The 20,970-nt window shown below is 36.5% G+C and overlaps 1 protein-coding gene across 1 annotated transcript in view; it reads right to left on the bottom strand.

Annotated features, from left to right (window-relative positions):
- MROH9 (maestro heat like repeat family member 9) overlaps positions 1 to 20,141 on the bottom strand; it is a 130,114-nt gene extending 109,973 nt beyond the window's left edge. Inside the window, exons 1-2 of the mRNA XM_057557563.1 lie at positions 20,088 to 20,141; positions 17,725 to 17,835 (exon numbers count right to left, since the gene is read on the bottom strand). Of these exons, the coding sequence (XP_057413546.1) occupies positions 17,725 to 17,835; positions 20,088 to 20,141 (165 nt within the window). The remainder of the gene's footprint in view (positions 1 to 17,724; positions 17,836 to 20,087) is intronic.
- Between the last annotated feature and the right edge of the window lie 829 nt (positions 20,142 to 20,970).

Here is a 20,970-nt window from a genome sequence, read left to right as displayed (position 1 = left end):
GACTCCAGAACTTGTAAAAATAGTGCAGAAAGGTCCCATGTACCCATCACTTAATGTCCCTCAGTGGTAACATCTTAGATTACTACAGTACATACATGATCAAAACCAGGAAATTGACATTGATGAAATACAATTAATTATCCTACAGACTTTATTCCAATTTTACCAGTTTTTGCACAAATTCCTTTTTTGATATGTCTTTGTATATAGCTTTATGTATTTTTATCATGTTTAGATTCATATAACCAACATCCTAATCAAGATATAGAACTGTTAATGTCACCACAAAGGAAGTCCCTGGAGATACCATTTTAAAGTCACACCTCCCTCCTTCCTTAACCACTGATCTGTTCTCTATTTCTTTAACTTTGTCTTTTCAAGAATGATGTATAAACTGAAATATACATTATGTAACTTTTTGAGATTGTTTTTCTTCTCACTCACCATAATGCCCTGAGATCCAAGTTGTTACATGTATCAGTAGTTTGTTCTTTTTAAATTTTATTTTATTTTTTAGCTGAACAGTATACCATTGTAGGGACATACTACAGTTTATTTAACCATTTACTTGTTGAAGGACATCTGGGCTGTTTCCAAATTTGGGCTATTACAGTTAAAGCTGCTATGAGCAATGAAAAAAAAAAAAAGAACTGAGGAAAACAAAGCAAATCAGAGGAAAGCAAAACAACACATGCGAGAGAGAACTAAGGAATGCACCCTGCTTTTAACTACTATGTTTTATTCCATTTAGGATGGAATCAACTGACCTATGAGTCAAGCTGACTCCACTGATCACGAAGTAAACACATGTACTATCACAATTTGTAAATAATATCATTGAAATAATGTACTCATTATAATGTATGATTTTCAATACTAGGAGTTTTATTTAAAATTTTGATAACTGAATTTTAAATTGATATAAAATTTATGATTGTGTGAACTGAATGTTCAACAAAGAGCCTGCAGAAACTTTGCTTTAGATTGTACCACTGTGATGAAAAATAAAATCCATGAAGACTAGCCTAAGGATAAGGATGCTGAGTGAAGGAAAGGGACAGGAAGAAAGAGGTAGAAGGGGAAGAATACAAGTTTCTCCTTGAGGTCTAGAGTAGAACTACTTAACCTGGTTTTCCTTGAGGCTCACAGGGTAGAAGACCTCTGAAGCAGGAAGTAAATTCCATGAAGGTAGGAACTACACAGTTTTCATCACCAATGGCTTTCCCAGTGCTTTAAGCACAAGTAAAAATGACTGAAGGAACAATGAGTGTTGTAAGTGTTTGACTGCTCTGGAATGAGACCCCGTGGCCTTATGAGAAATGAGGAAAGAAAAGTCATGAGCTTCCCTACAGAGACTGAGATGTAGAGGTTAAAAATGTGTGCTATCCAATAAAGCCAAGTATATTTGCATGGGAAAATAGTGTATTAATTCACCTTCTAGAGCCAAGGCAACATTTTACAGAGAACTTCAATGCCTTTCAGGTCTTTGGGCACTGTAACTACATCAATCAGTACACATGTACCTTTGAGGATAACTTGTCCAATATGGTAGCCCTTAGCCACAGGTGGCTACTTAAATTTAAATTGATAAAACTAAATAAAATTTAAAATCTAGTTTCTTAGTCATTCTAGCCACAGTTCAGGTGCTGAGTAGCCACATGTGGCTAGTGGCTACCAAATTGGACAGCTCAGCTCTAGAATATTTTTATCATTACAGAAAGTTCTATTGGACAATGCTTTTATGAGGAATGAACAGAAAATAACTGTTATATTGAAAGAGTAGATCTTGATAAAGTGCAAAATAAACAAAGAAGTCAACTATCACCATCAATACTGACACCAATATTAACAACAGTCTTTATCCTTTACCCACACTACTAGGGAAAATTGTCCTTCTGGGGTTTGCTGTTCCCCACTTCTTGGATGAAACCTAGAGCAGGTCCCATGACTTCTCTGGTTACTCTCAAATGTGATTTTTACTCACGAAACTTATTTCAGTAATTATTTTGTCTAATTTCATTTAATAATCAAAACTCCAAGTTTTATTATCAAGAGTTCCCTTAATGTAGTCAGCATTTCCTCTGGCTGGCCAAGTACATTTCTGGTTTGCAGCCCCTGTCAGATTGGCTTCTTTGAAGATGATTCTAGGCTGATGCCTGGGAAAAAAATTATTGCTGTATTTCCAGGACACATAACAATGCCTGGCATGGGTACTAAATGCATACTTGTGGTTATATATATATATATATATATATATATATATATATATATATACATATATATATATATATATATATATATATATATACACAATATTTTCTCCCAATTTGTGGCTTGTCTTTAGATTATCTTAATAGAATCTTCCAAAAGTTTTAATTTTGATAAAGTTGATTTCACATTTTTTCTTTTATGGTTAGTGTTTACTAGGTCATAGCTAGAAAATTATTGCCTGCACCAACATCATGGAAGTGTTTTCCTTTGTTTTCTTCTTGAAACTATATATACTTGATTTTTATATTTGGGTCTGTGGTCCATTTCAAAATAATCATTTGTGTATCATGTAAGGCGCAGGTTGAGTGAGGCTCACTTATTTTCATATAGGTAGCTAGTTGACCCAGCACCATTTGTTGAAAAGACTTTCTTTCCCTCATTGAATTGCTTTGGATTCTTAGTTAAAAAATCAGGTGACTGTAAAAGTATGGGTTTATTTCTGTATTGATATCATAACACTATCGAGTCTTTCATTCTATGAACATAGCACATTTCTCCATTTATTTAACTCTAATTTCAGCAGTATTTATAGTTTTGCATGCATAGGTCTCACATATATACCACTATATTTGTCCTTAAATATATTATATTCTTCAAAGCTATTGTAAATATTGTTTTCTTAATTTTATTTTCCACATTTTGTTGTTAGTATTTAGACTTAAAGTTAAATTTTTGTATATTGACCTTATAGTCTGTGACCTTGCTGAATTTACATATTAGTTATAATACATTGAGGAGTTATGATTTTTCTATGCACATGATTATATCATCTGGGAATAAAGACTGTTTTATAGCTTCCTTTCCAACATGCCTATCTTTATTTTTCTTGCCTTATTTAATTGGCTGAGATTCTCCAGTAAAATGTTAAATAGAAGTGTCAAAGTGGGTATCTTTTTTATCAGCTCCAGAAATCTATCTTGAAACTTTAGTTAGCCAAATCATAAGCTGTGCATGCTTAGGGCAAGATTCTACAGTGCTGGGCAAAGTACAGTCATTCTTCTGGGGGGAGAACGACTATCAAGAATCTGTGAGCTAAAAAACCATCTCAGCTCACACAGGAGTGGAAAATGTTCAAGGTTTGACAGAAAGAATAGAAAGACCTTATAGAACAGCTTGAGAATCCAATAAAGGCTGCGCCTAATTATTGATAGTTGGTGAACGGCTCTCTCAACTATAATGAAGAGTTGGAACTGTCCCAGTTCAGTCATCCACCAAGCTATCTTTTGATGTTTTATTTTCCTTTCAAGGTAACATGCAATGATTACTTTAAACAGATGTCACATCTTGGGGGTTAAGAGGTCCTCACTGAGATTCTCTAACATCCCACTCCCTTATACGTACCTATCCCCACTCTCAGTACATTAACTGAGAGAAATGCTTAAAGGCCTTTCTTAATATGAAGGCTGTAACCCCATGTTATGATTACTGAATAATATAGATGTAGCTCAGAGAAATATGAGTAGAAAATTTGGAAACCAGAATCAGAAATAAATATCTAATACATAATAAGAATCATTAGATTTGGGAGACATGTCCCAGAGAAAGTAGTGAAAACATTACCATAATTTAAGGTTAATTTAGTTCATAGAAGTCCTAGAATACACACCATAGGAAGTAATCCTTTGGCCAGAGCAATAGAGAGGATGACTTAATGCTTTTTCTCAGTTTTGCATTACCACAGTTTAAAAAATAATAAAGTAAGGAAAAAAACACCAAAGGCAAAACTTGAGTTTTTGCCTTGCCAAGAATAGCAGGAAGATACTTATGCTGTCACTCAAAGCATAAAAATACAGCAAACTGTAATTCAAATCTATCATCTGCCCTTGATGCCAACTTTTTACCAGCCATATAGAGTCTGTCTGCCTTCTTTATCTCTTTGAACTCTTTGGAAAGTAATTTATTTTGAGAATTTTGGACTGATGCTGGGCCTCAGTTATGTGCCTTCCTCTCCCAATGAGTTTGGGAATTGCATTGGCACACATAAAAAGAGTTCTAGGTTGGGTTAGCCTTTTTGGCTCTATCCAGTTAAGGGAACCTATGGGTATAAAGAATCAAGGATAAAGAATCAAGGACAAAGAAGCACAGAGGTGAACAAGTCGAGGCATCATTGTCTTTTTAGTTCACAATATACATGGTCTTTCTTTGCCATTTTATGTCTCACTGCACAGTAGTGCATTATAAACTTGTGGAGAGATCAACGTATAGTCTCATAGTCTGGTGACTTTTTTTAGAACTAATCTTTAACCAAGTGTCTCTTATTTTGACTTGCAAAGTCATCAAACTTGAATGGATCATAGGAAGTCAACAGACTAAAATTAATAGGACACAGAAACTGGTCCAAATAAGTTGTCAAAACAAAGAGAGATCTAAAGCAGGTAATAGGATCAGGGCCACAAAGCCAAAAGATCAAAGGTTCAGAAGATGAGAAATGGAAAAAGCTAGTCAAGTGAGTAAAGGGGAATTGGGAAGGTGGCTAGAACAAACACTGGCAACAGAGAGCTATTATCTGGGGCTGGATTTTTACTTTCTCATGCTAATATTGAAGTGGACCAAGATTAGAGCAAGCAGTTGTATTCAATTAAATTTAACTGAGCTGATCTGACCTGGACTGAATTGGTATAAACTAATTGAACTAGATTTAAATAAATTATATTGGATTGTACAATTTCCCTTTATGGAAACAGATAATTTTATACATAGACACATACATACAACTGTAAAATTCAGATAACACAATGCTTTGTTTAAGTTGTTTTTACTCAGGCCTTGGAATGGACATGAAAAAATTTTAAGTCTATCCTCTTTACCTGTAGGACCACATATAAACTATATTAATAATGTAACAATTTATCTTCATTAAACACACATACACACAACATATGTATCATGTATAGTTTTGGCCTTTTCAAAATATTTTTGTTCATTTTTAGGTATTATGAGAGAAAACCTGTACCCCTGCTTCTCCTTTCCATCTTAACCTGGTATAATGCTATATAGTGCTTCATGGTTTAAAAAAGTGCTAATGTCATGAAGCATATCCTCTGATAACTTTTTCAGTGAGAGACTGTGTGTGGTAAACTGTGTTTACCCCCTCCACTCTTAAATAATAGTTAAGCTGAGTGAAAAATTCTAGGTTTACTGACTTTCCTTTAGCACTTTAAATATATTATGCCATTGTCTTCTGATATCTATTGTCCTGATTAAAACTCTGCTTTTAACCTCATTCTCATTTCTTTATATATAATCCTCAATTTCACTACATGTCTCAGTTTGAATGATAGTCATTATATGTTAGCCCTGGTTTTTTAATAGGCAGTGGCTTCATCAATCCATGGACGCTTAATACCAGGAATGACCTTAAAAGTCATTTTTGGAGGAGAGAGATTATTCTTCTCTTCTGCTTCTTTTCCATCCCTCACTTCTGCCTTGGTCCATTCAGAAGAGGAAGTTCACCCACACTTTGACCTAATCTTTCCTTGCACTTGGATGGCTGAGACAAGTTGACTGTTACTACCCGTGAGGTTAGTTATTTACGTAAATTTGGAATATGCTACCCAGATCCAGCCATGCTAGATGGGAGTAGGGAAAGGAAGGCCCAATATAGTCTCAAAGCCCAAGATGCTCTAGAATGACTTGATCAAGGAGCTCCACTCCTGAAATGCTGGCATATTATTTCCCATTTGGCTATTTAGCCTTGCTGAAATATCTCCTTCAACAGAGAACCCTGAGGTAGGAGTAGGGTGAGATTTGGATACCAAAACGTCACACTGAAATCCTTAACAGCATTAAATTCATCTCCTTAATTTGATAGAACACATGATAAAACTAAAGCCCAGAGAGGTGAAGTGACTTTGCCCAAGTAGAAAGTTAATTAGTGAAGCAGCAGAAAATAGAACTTTAATTTCCAGCTCAGGAATATTTCCAGGATCCAATGGTAAGTTTTTAACTTCTCTATTTTCTCAATCTCCTTCCTTAACAGAACAAAATTTACTTTTTTTAAAAAAACACAACGTGATTCTATTTTAGTACACAACCAAAATACAAAACACCATAGTAAATTGATGGCAATAAAATATGGAATTTCATTTGCATTGCATGGCAAATGGTTAACATCCTTAGTCATTAATGAGTTCTTAGTAACTAGTAACAAAGACATTGGTATACCAAGGGAAATGAAAAAAACAGAAGAAAATTAAATAGCACAAGTGACTAGTAAGGATTAAGCATATATGAAGATGACTGAGCTTAACAGTAACAGAAGAAAAGCAATTTCTTTGTAATATCATATTACCAAAGATTAAATATTTAACATTTGTACAGTTTTAGGAAACATACCCACATAAACACTGGGGGACAAGATTGATGAGGTCCTGTCTATATAGTAGGGGAAAATCTAGTGTGGACTCAAAACTATAAATTTTTGATATCCTTAGTCCTAGCAGTTCCAATACATTGGAATTATTTCAAAAAATTAGTTGGATAAATTTATAATTTATATATAAACCATGTTTACTGCATAGAAAATTTGTAGCTAATATATAGAGCCCCCCAAATGACTTGCATATTAATTTGGTGATAATGATTATGATGACTGAATAGGAAAACTGATGCCATTGCTTCTGCCACCATCTTCAGTAAAACCAAAAGACAGTCTTCGTAATGTTTGGAGATTCCTCATTGATGTGTTGCAGTGGACACTCCCTGCAGATCAGTAAAACAGGCGGGGAAGGCTCAAGTTTAAAGTGACCTAAAGGGTAATATTGGAGAGAATCGTAACCAGGCATGTTGACTGTTTTCATTGTTGCCATTGTACTAAATCTCAGCAGCTTGAACGATGGAGGCATGATTACATAGGGAAGCTCAGGATGGTGCAATTCCAATGCTTCATTTCAATGTTCCCATAAGTATTAAGTGCATATATTTAAAATTTCCACTTATCACAGGAAAATTTAAAATTGATTCATAAAAATTAATCTTTTTCAAGACTTCAAAGGACATGGAAATTTGTGAAGTATAAGATTTTACTTCTTAAATGCCTTTTTTCCTTCTCTAATTCTGCCACCTCCATCTATGTTATCCACTATTAATGAAATCTTGAGAACAAAATTTTCTGTACCACATTCTCTACTAATGATCCTTTAGACAAACTGCATTAATATGGAAAGAGCAGAGGTTTTGGAGTCAGGAAGAGCTGGTTTGAATTCTGCTTCTATCATTTACTAGCTCTGGAACCTAATGTTAATCTCTTTGAGTCTCAATTTTCTCATCTGTAAAATAGAGATAAGAATATTCATCTCAAAGGGGTTCTTATAAAGTTACTATGGAACTTCTAGCATTGTGCCTGGCACACAGTAGAAACTAAATAAATATTAATTTTGTTATTGTTATTATTAGTTTTTTCATTTTAACACATTGACTTTTACCCTATTCTGATATTCTTTTTTTTAATTTATTTTTTTTAAATGAAGTATAGTTGATTTACAATGTCATGTTAGTTTCAGGTGTACAGCACAGTGATTCAGATATAGATAGATTCTTTTTCAGATTCTTTTCCTTTATATGTTATTACGAAATATTGAGTAAGTTCCTTGTGCTATACAGTAGGTCCTTACTGGTTATCTGTTTTATACATAGTAGTGTGTATATGTTAACTCCATCCTCCTAATTTATCCCTCCCCCACCTTCCCCTTTGGTAGCCATAAGTTTGTTTTCTATGCCTGTGGATCTATTTCTGTTTTGTAAATAAGTTCATTTGTATCTTTTTTTTCATATTCCACATATAAGCAATATCATATGATATTTGTCTTTGGCTTACTTCACTTAGTATGATAATCTCTATGTCTATCCATGTTGTGGCAAATGGCATTATTTCACTCTTTTTTATGGCTGAGTGATAGTCCATTGTGTGTGTGTGTGTATATATATATATATATATATATATATATATATGCATATATACATATACCACACCTCTTTATCCATTCATCTGTTGATGGACATTTAGGTTGCTTCCATGTCTTGGCTATTGTAAATAGTGCTGCAGGGAACACTGGGGTGCATCTCTGGATATATGCCCAGGAGTGGGGTTGCTGGTAACTCCATCATATGGTAGTTCTATTTTTAGTTTTTTCAGGAACCACCATACTGTTTTCCATAGTGGCTGCACCAATTTGCATTCCCACCAACAATGTAGGAGGGTTCCCTTTCCTCCACACCCTCTCCAGCATTTTTTATTTGTAGACTTTTTGACGATAGCCATTCTGACTGGAGTGAGGTGATACCTCATTGTAGTTTTGATTTATATTTCTCTAGTAATTAGCGATGTTGAGCATTTTTTTCATGTGTCTGTTGCCCATCTGTATGTCTTCTTTGGATAAATGTCTATTTAGGTCTTCTGCCCATTTTTTGATTGGGTTGTTTGATATTGAGTTTTATGAATTGTTTGTATATTTTGGAAATTAAGCCCTTGTCAGTTGCATCATTTGCAAATATTTTCTCCCAATCTGTGGGTTGTCTTTTTGTTTTGTTTGTGGTTTCCTTTGCTGTGCAAAAGCTTTTAAGTTTAATTAGATCCCATTTGTTTATTTTTGTTTTTATTTCCATTACTCTAGGAGATGAATCCAAAAAGATGTTGCTGAAATTTATGTCAAAGTGTGTTTTGCCTATGCTTTCCTCTAGGAGTTTTATAGTATCTGGTCTGATATTTAGGTCTTTAATTCATTTCAAGTTTATTTTTGTATATGGTGTTAGAGAGTATTCTAATTTCATACTTTTACATGTGACTGTCCAGTTTTCCCAACACCACTTATTGAAGAGACCGTCTTTTCTCCATTGTATACTCTTGTCTCCTTTAATCATAGATTAAACAACAATAAGTGCATGGGTCTATTTCTGGGCTTTCTATCCTGTTCCACTGATCTATGTGTCTCTTTTTGTGCCAGTACCATAGTGTTTTGATTACTTTAGCTTTGTAGTATAGTCTGAAGTCAGGGAGCCTGATTCCTCCAGCTCTATTTTTCTTTCTCAAGATTGCTTTGGCTATTCAGGGCCTTTTGTGTTTCCATACAAATTGTAAAATTTTTTGTTCCAATTCTGTGAAAAATGCCATTGGTAATTTGGTAGAGATTGCATTGAATCTGTAGATTGCCTTGGGTAGTATAGTCATTTTAATAATATTGATTCTTCCAATCTAAGAAAATGGCATATCTTTCCATCTTTTTGTATCATCTTCAGTTTCTTTTATCAGGGAATAAACCTGCCTAAGGAGGTAAAAGACCTGTACTCTGACATTCTTATTTTCTTTGAGGGAGCTCTTATCTTCATCCTATATTTATGTATGTGTGTGTTTAATGAACTTAAATGGGACGTTTCTGAATAAAGATACATCTCACTTGCTGCTAGGGTAACATTTAGTACACTGTGCATGAAGACTGAGAAGTGGTGATTGATATTATTAAGTGATAAATGAACAGTTGACGAATAGATCATAGCAACTCTAATGTAGAGGTAGTGCTAGTAGTTTGTTCATAACTTGTTAGTCTGCTACAGACCCAGCATGAGTCATAGCTCCTGAATGTCAGGCTCAAGAACATGGAGGCCAGCTTCCTCCTTGACCACACAGTATCAGAAGCCACTCATTAGCGTGAGTATGTGAAGATGCTCAGCCACTGCATAATTAGGGTGTCTCTGTTCTCTTTCCCAACTTTCCATCACGTCCCTCCACATTTCCCATTGTTGCATCATCCTGTACTGTCTCTCACTGGACAGCCCCACAGGAATTCTGATGGCTTTCTGAAAAGTTGGGGATGGGATTAAATTATGAAGGCTTAAGGGATTTTGTTACACTTCCATTTAAATCATCAGAGGAAGAGAGCGTGGGATAGATGGGTGGTATTTTTTAATTCAAGCCTGCCAAGTTCATCCAACCTGACAGGATAACATTTCAATTCCAAACAGAAGAAAATATATTACTTACCCTCATGATTCTTGGGAAACAAGGAAAATATCTGCTTCTTGGATGGAGCCCATAAGATCCAAAAGCTACAGATGCTCAGGAAGCCAAAGTTGAAGGATGTTGTTGTTATTAGGAGGTCCAGTCAATGTACAACTCCAGAAACTTCAAGGGAGAAATGGGAATGGAAATTGTTGTTTCCCAAATGATAACATGGTTTCAGATTTTTAAAATATGTGACCATGAAATCCCTAAGCTTTGGTGTGTTAGAAGGAGGCCTTCCTGGACACTTTGAGATTTGCATGAGAGAAAATAGAGAGCGCATATGAATATCGACTTTCAACTAAGATGGACCTGAATTCTTAATCTCAGATTAGTATTTACTAACTGATCAATCTCACTAAGTTACTGTCCATACATAAGCTTCAGCTCTGCATCTAAACATTGGAAATAGTTTATATGTATTTCACAGGGTGTTTATTTGTTTGTTTTGAAGATCATAGGAGCTCATGTGTATAAAACATTCATCACAGTGAATGGAACTTATTAAAGGCTCAGTAAATGGTAGCTTTTTTAGGTGTTGGCCAAGACACATATGCTTGCTGAGCTAAATTAACCAAATATTTAATAAACACCAGCTCTGACCGAGACCCTTTGCATCAGATACCTTCTAGGCACAGAGATGATCTTGTTGTTCTATCTTTAAGATGCTCATGGTCAATATGTCTTGTCTTTGACCCTTTTGTTTTCATCTCCAAGATATCATAAGAGCAGAGATTTTATATGTCTTATATTAACATATTGTTATGGTCTAGAAGAGGGAATAAATTTAACAAATATTCACTGAGGATCTATTTGTCCCAGGTACTGTTTGTTCTAGGTATTTGGGATATATTAGTGGACAAATCAAAGTTCTCTGATGGACAAATGAAGCTACTTAATAATAACATCCAAAATCATTCCATGAACCATTTTTTTGACCTGTGGATTGAAAATTTCCCTGAAGAACAGAGCAATTTAGAAATAACTCTTCCCTAGGTAGTGTGATGCCACTTATAAGCCACCACCACAGATGCTGCATTTTGCAAGGTCACCAAGCTTTCTTACAGCTTATATGAGAATGACATGTGAGTGTGTGGTCTAAGAGAATGTCTGGCTCCTTTGGGAAGATGGGCTTCATACTGACGCAACTTAGGAGTCCTGGTCTCACACCTATCAAATCACTTCATTGGTCCCCACCCTAGAAGACAACATGGAGGCAAACATGGAATCCTGGAGGTTAAGCGAACTTTCTCTGACCAGTAGGTGTGTATCTGCTGCTTTTCTAGATCTGCTCCCCTTGGGGATTGTGTGCCTCCTTCATCAAGAAATCTGCCAGCATTCACAATTGGAAAATAAACAGGCCAGCAGGTTCTGATTAACCCAAATTGGAACTATTCAAACAGTCACAAAAAGGGATCTTTTCCCCTGAAGGAATTTACATGTGAAGAGAGACTAAGATGGGAAATAAACATTTCTATAATGATTAAAGTTAATTGGCTTGAAAGGATGCCTCTGAAAGAAATGCTTTCTGGTTTTAGTTCCAATCTATTTCGGGACAAGCCTGTTTTTCATAAGATTGGTAACTGCAAACAGATACTGCCCTTTCATTGGAAACAGATGGTACAGGACATAATTAAAGAAGTATGCACTGGCATCTCAAATAACTGCTTTCAATTACAGCATTTCAAGAGTATTAAGGGGAAATATTTTAAACAAGACCACTGCAAAAATAGATTTTGTCATTAACTTTGAAATAATATTTGACTTAAGGCTGAAATTTCCATGTGCCAGGTCTGGATCTCACGGCTGATGCTGATTGGTGCAAAAGAAATTGAATCATTATGGTCCTATCATTCAGGGGAAAAATAAAAAAGACTTCTCATTTTTTTAATGCAGAGAAAAACTGTTTTTTCCCCTTCTGGTAAGACTTGTATTTTATTTTGCACTTGAATCTCAGTTCTGTATTACAACTTTGAGGAGCTTTCATAGTGAAACCATCTCAATGTTAACTCCAAGCTTGTCTGTCCCTAATGTGGTTGTCCGTCTGTGTGTAGGCAGTGGGTACATGCCTGCCCCCCACCATGAAGCATGTGTATATGCCCTGTGGCCCATGTTGTCATGTATATACTGAACACATTCATGCTGAGATCTATACATAAAACCCCCAAATTAGATAATATGCAAACTCGTCAGATTGCCTGGGCTGGTACATTCGTAATCTGGGGTTTGCTTATTGTAGTTTTTCTCATTAGGCAATTTTAGTGGAGATTACAACAATTATAATAAGTTATATATCTTTGGCAAGTTACAAAATGCTTCACTTGTCCTTTTTTTAATATATTGGAACGGTGTTTATTTCTCTCAATACTTTCTTATTTATTGAGCATCTAACACATGACAGGTACTGTACTAGGAGATAAAACGATGAACAGATACAATTGTTTACTTGCCCTCCTAGAGCTTATGATCAAATGGTGGATAGAAAGACAAGGGAACAATTGCAATATAGGATGGTAAATGGTATGATGAAGGGTAGTCAGGGTGGCATAGAAACACTGAATAGGGGTACTTCACCCAAGAAGAGGCTTCTACCCTATTACCTTAAACTTGGGTTTAGAAACAGAAGAGTAAAGCAACTGTACAATACATCACCTTAGTGACTCAAACACATATACTTTTGGATGTACTAATAGTTCCTAATGATGAGAGCAGCAATCTGGCAGATATGATACAATTTATTGATCACCGATTGGTATTAATTAATCAACAAGCACGGCATAAATTTACTTTTTATTATATGTACACACACGTGCACACACATGGGGAGAGAGACACAGAGAACACTCATGAACCATACCACTGACCACCACCCCCCGAAAGTTGCATGGGCTCTAAGCTCTGTCTAGTTGTGGTGATGGGTTAGGTGTGAGCTATCCCTACTGTCACTCACTTGCATTTACCCTAATGGTCTGTGTTCTTGAGAAGGCTGGACAAAGGCTTGTGGTGAATAACAAGTACAAGAGCAAAATACTAATCAGTCCACACATCTATTTCCTCATCACATGGGTAGTGAGTAGAATGTTACAATTGCATTTTTAGACTATTAAAAAATTTATTTTGAGTAATTAAGCCCTTAAGAAGCTTGGTAATTTCCTTCAAAAATATATTCAGTATTCAAATTCTCCATGAAGTCATTCAGATTAACCCCACCCAGTAATTTACTTTTCCTCATTTTGACTACTCTCTGTAGTTTGTGGGTGTGTGTGTGCACGTGTGTGCACACACCCTATATCCTTTATTATTTATGGGAAGTAAACAGGCAATACCACAAATATTAATACTATTTGTTCAATAAAGCGCTATATAGATTGGTTCCCAAAGAATTATGAAGAAAATACAGCACAAAAAGTGATCATACTTTGATAAACAATAAGGGGAGAAAGTTTCCAATTTGAGGCAGGAAATGAAGAGAAGAGAGAATTCTGGACTCTGGCCAAGGGAGAAGTGGAAGGGATTTAGAACCTTGAATAATAATGTAAAGAGTGAAGGAAGAAAAATCACATTTTAATAAAGAAAGTTCAAATTCTTCATGTAAAGCACCTTTTTTTAGGGTTGTGGGTGATTCAGGTTTGTAGACTAAATGACCCTAATCCTTCCATTTTCCCTGCATCTATATACGCTTGCCACAAGCTCATTGTGGGTGGAGCGTATTTCCCTGCTTCTTAGACTTTGGGCTTGGCCACATGACTTGCTTTGACCATATGGGTAGGAGTGATAGGGGCCAGTTCCACACCTAGGTTTTCAGAGGTCTCACATGCTTCTTCTTGCTTCCTTTTGCTTCTGCTCCTTCTATGAGAGAAGCATGGCTTGGCAAGCTCTCTACTCCAGGATGATGAGAGACATATGGAGCAGAGCCACCCCAGCTTGCCCACAGACCTGCAGTAAGAAGCAGGTGCACACAGCTGAGCCCAGTCTCACTCCCAGCTCAGCCAACCCACAGACCCATGAAAAAAAAAAAGATTCTTCCTTTAAGCCACTGAGTCTTGGGGTCATTTCTTATTCAGAAACATTGTGTCAAAGCTAATTAATGTATTGCAAAAGAAATGGTGGTGTCTAGAGGGAGGAAGAGAGTGGAGCTGGAAATGGCCATCCTTTTCTGGCTGTCTTTCCCTGGTTCTCCATAATCTATGAAGAGACAGCTATCAGGCAATGGCTGGTCTGCCCAGTGGTTGACTGCCTTCCTTGACTAGGTGAAGTTCATGTCTTGCTTGCTTAGCCAAAAACTCTGCTCTTTAAAATTCAGAGCAAGTTCACCCAGTTTGAGGGGTGGGAGGCTATTATTTCTGGTCCATATATCTTCACTAGTTTGCTGAAAGGTATTAAGCCTAGGAGGACATGGTTTTTCTACATGTCTTTTCCACAGGTAGAGAGTAGTCTTACCCTTACTTTGCTCCAACTTTCTCTTGATTGAACTCCCAAAACACTTAACAGCTTCTAAATGTAGCAGTGGGTGACTCCTGCTCTTTTCCTATTTAAATTCCCTCTTCCAGTTCAATTCAAGGGCCACCACACTGAAGCCCTCAAGCAGAATGGGTTTATGGAAGAAATGTAGAAAGATCTAATTTGTTGCTGAGAACTTCATAAGGCAACATACATAAGAACTAGTGTGGCCTTACCCAAATGAGCTCCTTACCTCTATTGAGTTTTATCATAAACATTAATTTTTTTAAAATAATTCTCACCCGTTATTTTGATATTTTCTTCTTTCTGAAAATACTAAACTATTCCCAAGAGATTACCTGGGGCTAAGGAGGGCAAATCTCTGTCTCAGTCACACCAAAGGCTTGTAGAAAGTTTACTCAAAAGTTTTCATGTGGCAAGCTATCTAGGTCCTACTGATGAGACAAGTCATACAAGTTGAAAAAAAAAAAGAAAAGGAAAAAAACCTTTTTTTAAAGACTATGAGAAAAGCATCACTTTGTGCTATTTAGAGAAGCTTGGGAGATTTGTTTTTCCTTTGGTAAATGCCACAAAGGAGACGTTTCTCATGAAAACTTAACTGATAGACAGACAGTAGCATGGTGAGGGATGGCCTCTGGGAATAGTTATGGGAGAGAGCTTGGAGCCAGGACCAGCAATTATGAGACACCAAGAAAAAAGGCAGAGGTTGTGTGGACATAAAATATTCCAAAAGCAGTCATGGAAGTGGAATGAGAGGAACAAAGAGAGTAAATGCTTTAAATAAAAGTAGTTCTCACCATACAAAACCCAACAGCATTCACATCTGGTAGAGCAGAATTATACTTAACTAGGACATATCCTTGAAAATATATTAAAAACTGGATATATGCATAAAACTATACTGGACAGAGAGAACTGGAATTTGAATCATGGACTTACATTTACAATTTGAGTAATCTTGAGCAATTTTTCTACAGCTTTGAATTTATTATTTGCAAAATGGAAGTCATGAAACAACATGTGTGGAATTGCCTAGCATATATAGTAAACGTTTAAAATGTATTTGTTGAATCTAAATAATGCAACCAATTCTACACTAGAAGCAAGAGTTCGTATTATGGCCAACTGAACTTGAAACATAATGCTCAGACCTCAGATTTCTCAAGATCAGTCATTTGACAGCATCAGGAGGAGATGATAGAGTTCTATTACAGAGCTGAAAACACATGATATGAATTCACTGAGTCCCTAAGTGAACTTAGCACTTTGGTAGGCACTCAGTGCAGAGGGGAATGAGAGTTAGGTGGCAGGAGAAGAGAATAAAAAAGAAGACCTACTGGATGCTGCTTCTCTCAGTCAAGTTTAGACTTCAGATATGTGTGGCTGAGAACACAAGCTTTGGGGTCAGACTTGCTCTCAAATCTTGACTTTGCTTGTATGACCTGGGTCTAGTCGTTCAAAGCCTCAAATTCCCCATCTATAGAATGGGAACAAAAATACTTACATTGCAATGTTATTTAAGGATTACAGATGGTTTATGAAAAATGCCTAGCAGTTAGTAGACATATGATACAGGGCAGCTATTGTTACTTAAAAGGCCATAGCTCTTTCAGAGCAGAAACTGGACCTCATGAATCTTTGTATTCTTCATTGTGTTTAGCACAATGCCTGTCATATATTAGGTATAATAAATCTTCATTGAATGGATGAATAACCAAAACATCTTGTTTAATGTTCTTGCCTTTTGCCCTAATTGCCATCAGATGGAGCTTTTGCCTGGTTTGAGGGGGTTTTTTTGCCCTTACAAGACCAACATCACCACCTTTGACTTCAGAGCATATCTCCAAGACAGAAGAACTACAATAGACATAAATTGGCTGTCTGGGGTGCTTGTCTATTAACGGCACATTCAGATTCCACCTAAACACTGGTCATACCTCTGGTTTTGGACTCAGTCCTGCATTCATTTCCCAGCGCCATTATGTCTGACAAGTCACTTTGGGAAAGTTAGTTACCTCTTTGAACTTAATTTCCTCATTCATAAATAATGACCTTAAGGGTTGATGCGAAGATTAAATGAGACAGCATATATATAATGCCAGACATATAATAGGCAGCACAAGATTTGAAACTGAATATATGACAACAAAGCTCAAGTTCCTTATATTACATTTGATTTCCAAAGGATTTTAGGTTTCTTAAAGAAAGGAGTCATATCTTGTTCAGAATCACTTTGCATATACCTTGGTGCCTAGCATAATGCAGGGCAAAGAGTAGTATGTAATCAAGACTTGTGGAGCTGAATTGCTTCCAACTGTTAACCATACTCTAAGTGAATCAAGAACATTTCTTTAGGAAAATGTGCCTTTGGACACAAGGAACCATAATTGATTCACAAAAACAAGGGATACCGAAGAAACTTTCTTTCCCTTCTTAAAATTATTAGACTGGTTGTTTGGAGAAAAAAATAGACATCACACCCTTTCATTTTAATAAGTCTTTAGGCAGTTAAACACTTAAGATGCTTTTACATGCAAGTAACAGAAAACACAAATCAAACTGGCTTCAAAAGTAAGCACATTTATTGGCTTACATGCTTGGAAGTGTATGTCAGAATTGGTTGATCTAGCAGTTCAACAACGTGATCAAGGATCCAGGTTCCTTTTGTCTCTCTATTTTGATAACAGTGTCAGCTTCATTATGGATGTAAGTTGTTCAGTAGTAGAAAATAGGCTACATGTTTCCTTATTCATTTCTGGAAAGAGAAAATGAAAGAGAGCATGCCACTCATGAGCTTTGAACTTAATTTTTCTCTTCATAACGTTCCCACTTCTTAAACAGTAATTGTCATCGATGAAATGCTATGCACTGATAGGCTTAGCTTAGGAATCCTGGCAAGGGATATGGTATTAAGACTGGAGTTAAGGTCAATTCTTTATGCACCATCCAGGTGGTGGGAAGGTGCTAGAGTCAACTGTCTGAATCATGAAAATTCAAACCTTCTTTTCAGGGCCATGGTCTCTACGAAGGGAGCACTTTCCATTCTCCATGCCAGCTGTGATGACCAGTTCTTGCTGATTGTCATCTGCTATGGGCTTGGCATTCTCTGCCTGCTTATGGGTCAGATGCCCAAAAAATAAGAAGCATAACTGAAGGAAGCTCATGAGCCAATATAGTGCCAGAGGTGGGGGGGGAATTTCTTAACAGCTGGAATAATCTTTAGCTCAAACAATCTTTAAGAGAGAGAATAAACAAAAGCAGAACTCAATATGGCAGACATTCATTGTTTACCTAGCACTGGGGACTGGGCAGGCCCTCTGGTGGTTAGGAGAATAATAAATACATGGAGACAAGGTTCTGGCCTACAATAAACTTTAGAGTTTAGAGTGGAATATTTGCAACACATACACATGTGCACACACACATACACACACAGTACTTGAGAAATGTTCAGAACAACATCCAAGACAGTAAAGGGGGTGACTGGACAATATGACATCCAGAAATGCGTTACACACAGTCTACCCTCCCACTCCCCTCCTAGGCTGTCCTAACCTCTCAATTCACTTCAACACTGATACTCTCTCCACCCTATTAGAATTGACTTTCTTAAACTCTTTGACTCTCCTAAGTATTCCATGTAACCTTAGCCTGCTGTCTGTTGAAGTCATCTTTTTAACACAATTTTATTGGTATAAAAATTATGCATCACTCTTAATCCTACCACTCAGATATAACCACCATTAGCATAGTGGTGTGTATTCTCTCATTTTTTTCTATATGTATTCTTTTCTTTCACAAATTTACAGGGTTTTCACTTGCTATTCCTAGAACACCACTTATTTATATATGTAAAGATCTGGAAGGATATATGAAAAATTGGTAACTGTGGTCTTCTCTGGAAAAGGAAGGGTGTTGGCACTTTTTTTTATTCTATGCACTTCTATGTTATTATTTTAAACAACAAAGATTTATTTAGGTAAATTAGTAAAATTTCTAAAAGAGAGAAGTAAAATCTCTACTTGCTATGCAATTACCAATAAAAAGTACCTGTTCTTTCACTTTGATTTATCGCAGTAGTCCTCATCCTTGGGGGCATGGCAAGAAATGAAAGTATTCAGTCTTGATCCTAAGCTTCTTTTTTTTCTAGAGAAGAATAAGAAAAGAAAAATGAGAAAGAGGAGCCTTGATTTTCTACTACAGCCCCAGAGTGCTTAATAATCAAAAGAGCAAGTATCAGGGGATAAAGAACACTCCAAGTCGGGAAGGGGATTTTCTCAACAGCTTCTCGGATGAAGGAGTTTTTGTGTAGAGAAAACAGAACTAGCTGGAAGTGAGGATGCATGAGTTTTAGTTCCAGTTCTGTGAACACACAGATCTGTGAAACTGCAGGAGTCATGGTGTCCCTCTTGGCTTCAGTTTCTTACCTTATAAAAGAACAAATTTTAGAATATTTTAAAATTGAAAATTATTGAGGATGCTAAATTTTTTAACCTTGCAAAGCAAGGACAATAAAAAGGAAAAAGGAAACCAACAAACTGCAAACCAAAAACTGTCATCAAACTCCATCATCATTTCACAAATGAAAAGACACATTAGCACCAAAAATGTAAGGACACAATCTCACATCTTAAAAATTAGCTTTATGTTAAAAACTCTCAAAATTTGCCCTTATTTGTCTCTTTCCTCCATGGGCAAGTACACATTCACCATGGACTGCATTTGGGAACCTCAGCAGTAAGCTCTCTCACATTCCCTTCTGGTGCTATCATGCTGGCATGCTGTGATCCTGAGCCTGACCCCAGATAGCATACTGGATGTTGAATGGCAAATTCAAGGACTCAGAGGGAAAGTAGAAGCCACACTGCAGAGCGGAGATATTCAACACTGGGAAACTAATTATTATTGAACAACTGCTACATGCCAGGAACTCCTCTGTGTGACAGAATTCCATAGAGAACAAAACAAACACAAGAGCTGCCTCCAGGGAACTTACGTTGTTAAGAGAACCAGATTATTAACAAAGACACAGCAAATACATAGTGTATCACATGGCCTTAAATACTATAGAAAAAAATAAAGCATGGTAAGTCTGATAGGTAGAGTCACTCAAGCGTGAAAAGCCATCAGAGAAGGTCTCCCAGAGCAGACACTAGAAGGAAAGGCAGGAAGTATGCCATGTAGATGTCTAAGGGAAGAACACCTTTCGTACAGGTAATAGTAACTACGGATGCCCTTAGGCAAGAGTGTGCTTGATAGTGTTGAGGAAAAGCTATGCACAGGGTAAGAGGAAAGAAAAGGAAATCACAAGTAGTTGAGGACAAGAACATACAGGACCTTACAAGCTCCAGCAAGGACTGACTTTTCTCTGAGTGCATGGTGAGCTAGCAAAGGGCGTCGCGTAGAGGAGCGACATAGTTGACTCATGTTTTCATAAAATTGCTCTGCTGTTGTATAAAGAGACTCTGTGGACAAAAGTAGAAGCAGGGGATCCAGTTGATGCTATAATTTCAGTCTGGGCAGTGAACAAGAATATTTTATAACAGAAAAGAGAGATACCCCCGTGGTGGTGTTGTGGCTGTTGTTTTTGTTGTTGCTGCTGCTATTTTAAGGGTGAGGGAAATAGGGAAACAATATGGTACTCAGTGGGAGAAAGGCTAAGATTTGGAAATACATATCTAAACCAGTATATGTCTATATATTCTCTCTATATATAAATCTCTGTGTAGATATATAGATATATATAAAGATTGTGTGTATATATAGAGTTATCTATCTATCTATCTATGTATCTATCTATCTTCTGTCTACAGGTTACTAAATAAATTCTTGTCCTTTAGTTCCCTCCAAACTAATGCTTTCTAATTTTAGGCTCTTTAAGACTTTTTCTTTTTACTTTTATTAGCTAATTATTATATATATTCCATGGGAAGCCTGTGTATTAGTCCAGAAGGACTAGGTTATGGGTTAGTGACAGACAAACCTCAAAATTTTAACAATGTAACACCATAGAAGTGTATATCCAATGTGGATTATCAGGCGACCGATCCTCTTGTTTATCCAGAGACCAGACTGAGAGAAGCTTCATCTCAACATTTGGATCTATAATTGCTGAGGTAGGAAACGATTCATGAAAAATGTTGTACTGGATTTTAAAGCTTCTGCCCAGAAATAACACACACCGTTTTCCCTCATATGTCACTGGTGTAAGTTACATGGCCATGCCTCACTTCATTCAGGCAGGA

The sequence above is a fragment of the Balaenoptera acutorostrata genome, chromosome 1 (genome assembly GCF_949987535.1).
Source record: "Balaenoptera acutorostrata chromosome 1, mBalAcu1.1, whole genome shotgun sequence".
NCBI classification, from domain to species: Eukaryota; Metazoa; Chordata; class Mammalia; order Artiodactyla; family Balaenopteridae; genus Balaenoptera; species Balaenoptera acutorostrata.
Note: the sequence above shows the minus strand (reverse complement) of the source record. Positions and strands in the feature narration are given on the sequence as shown.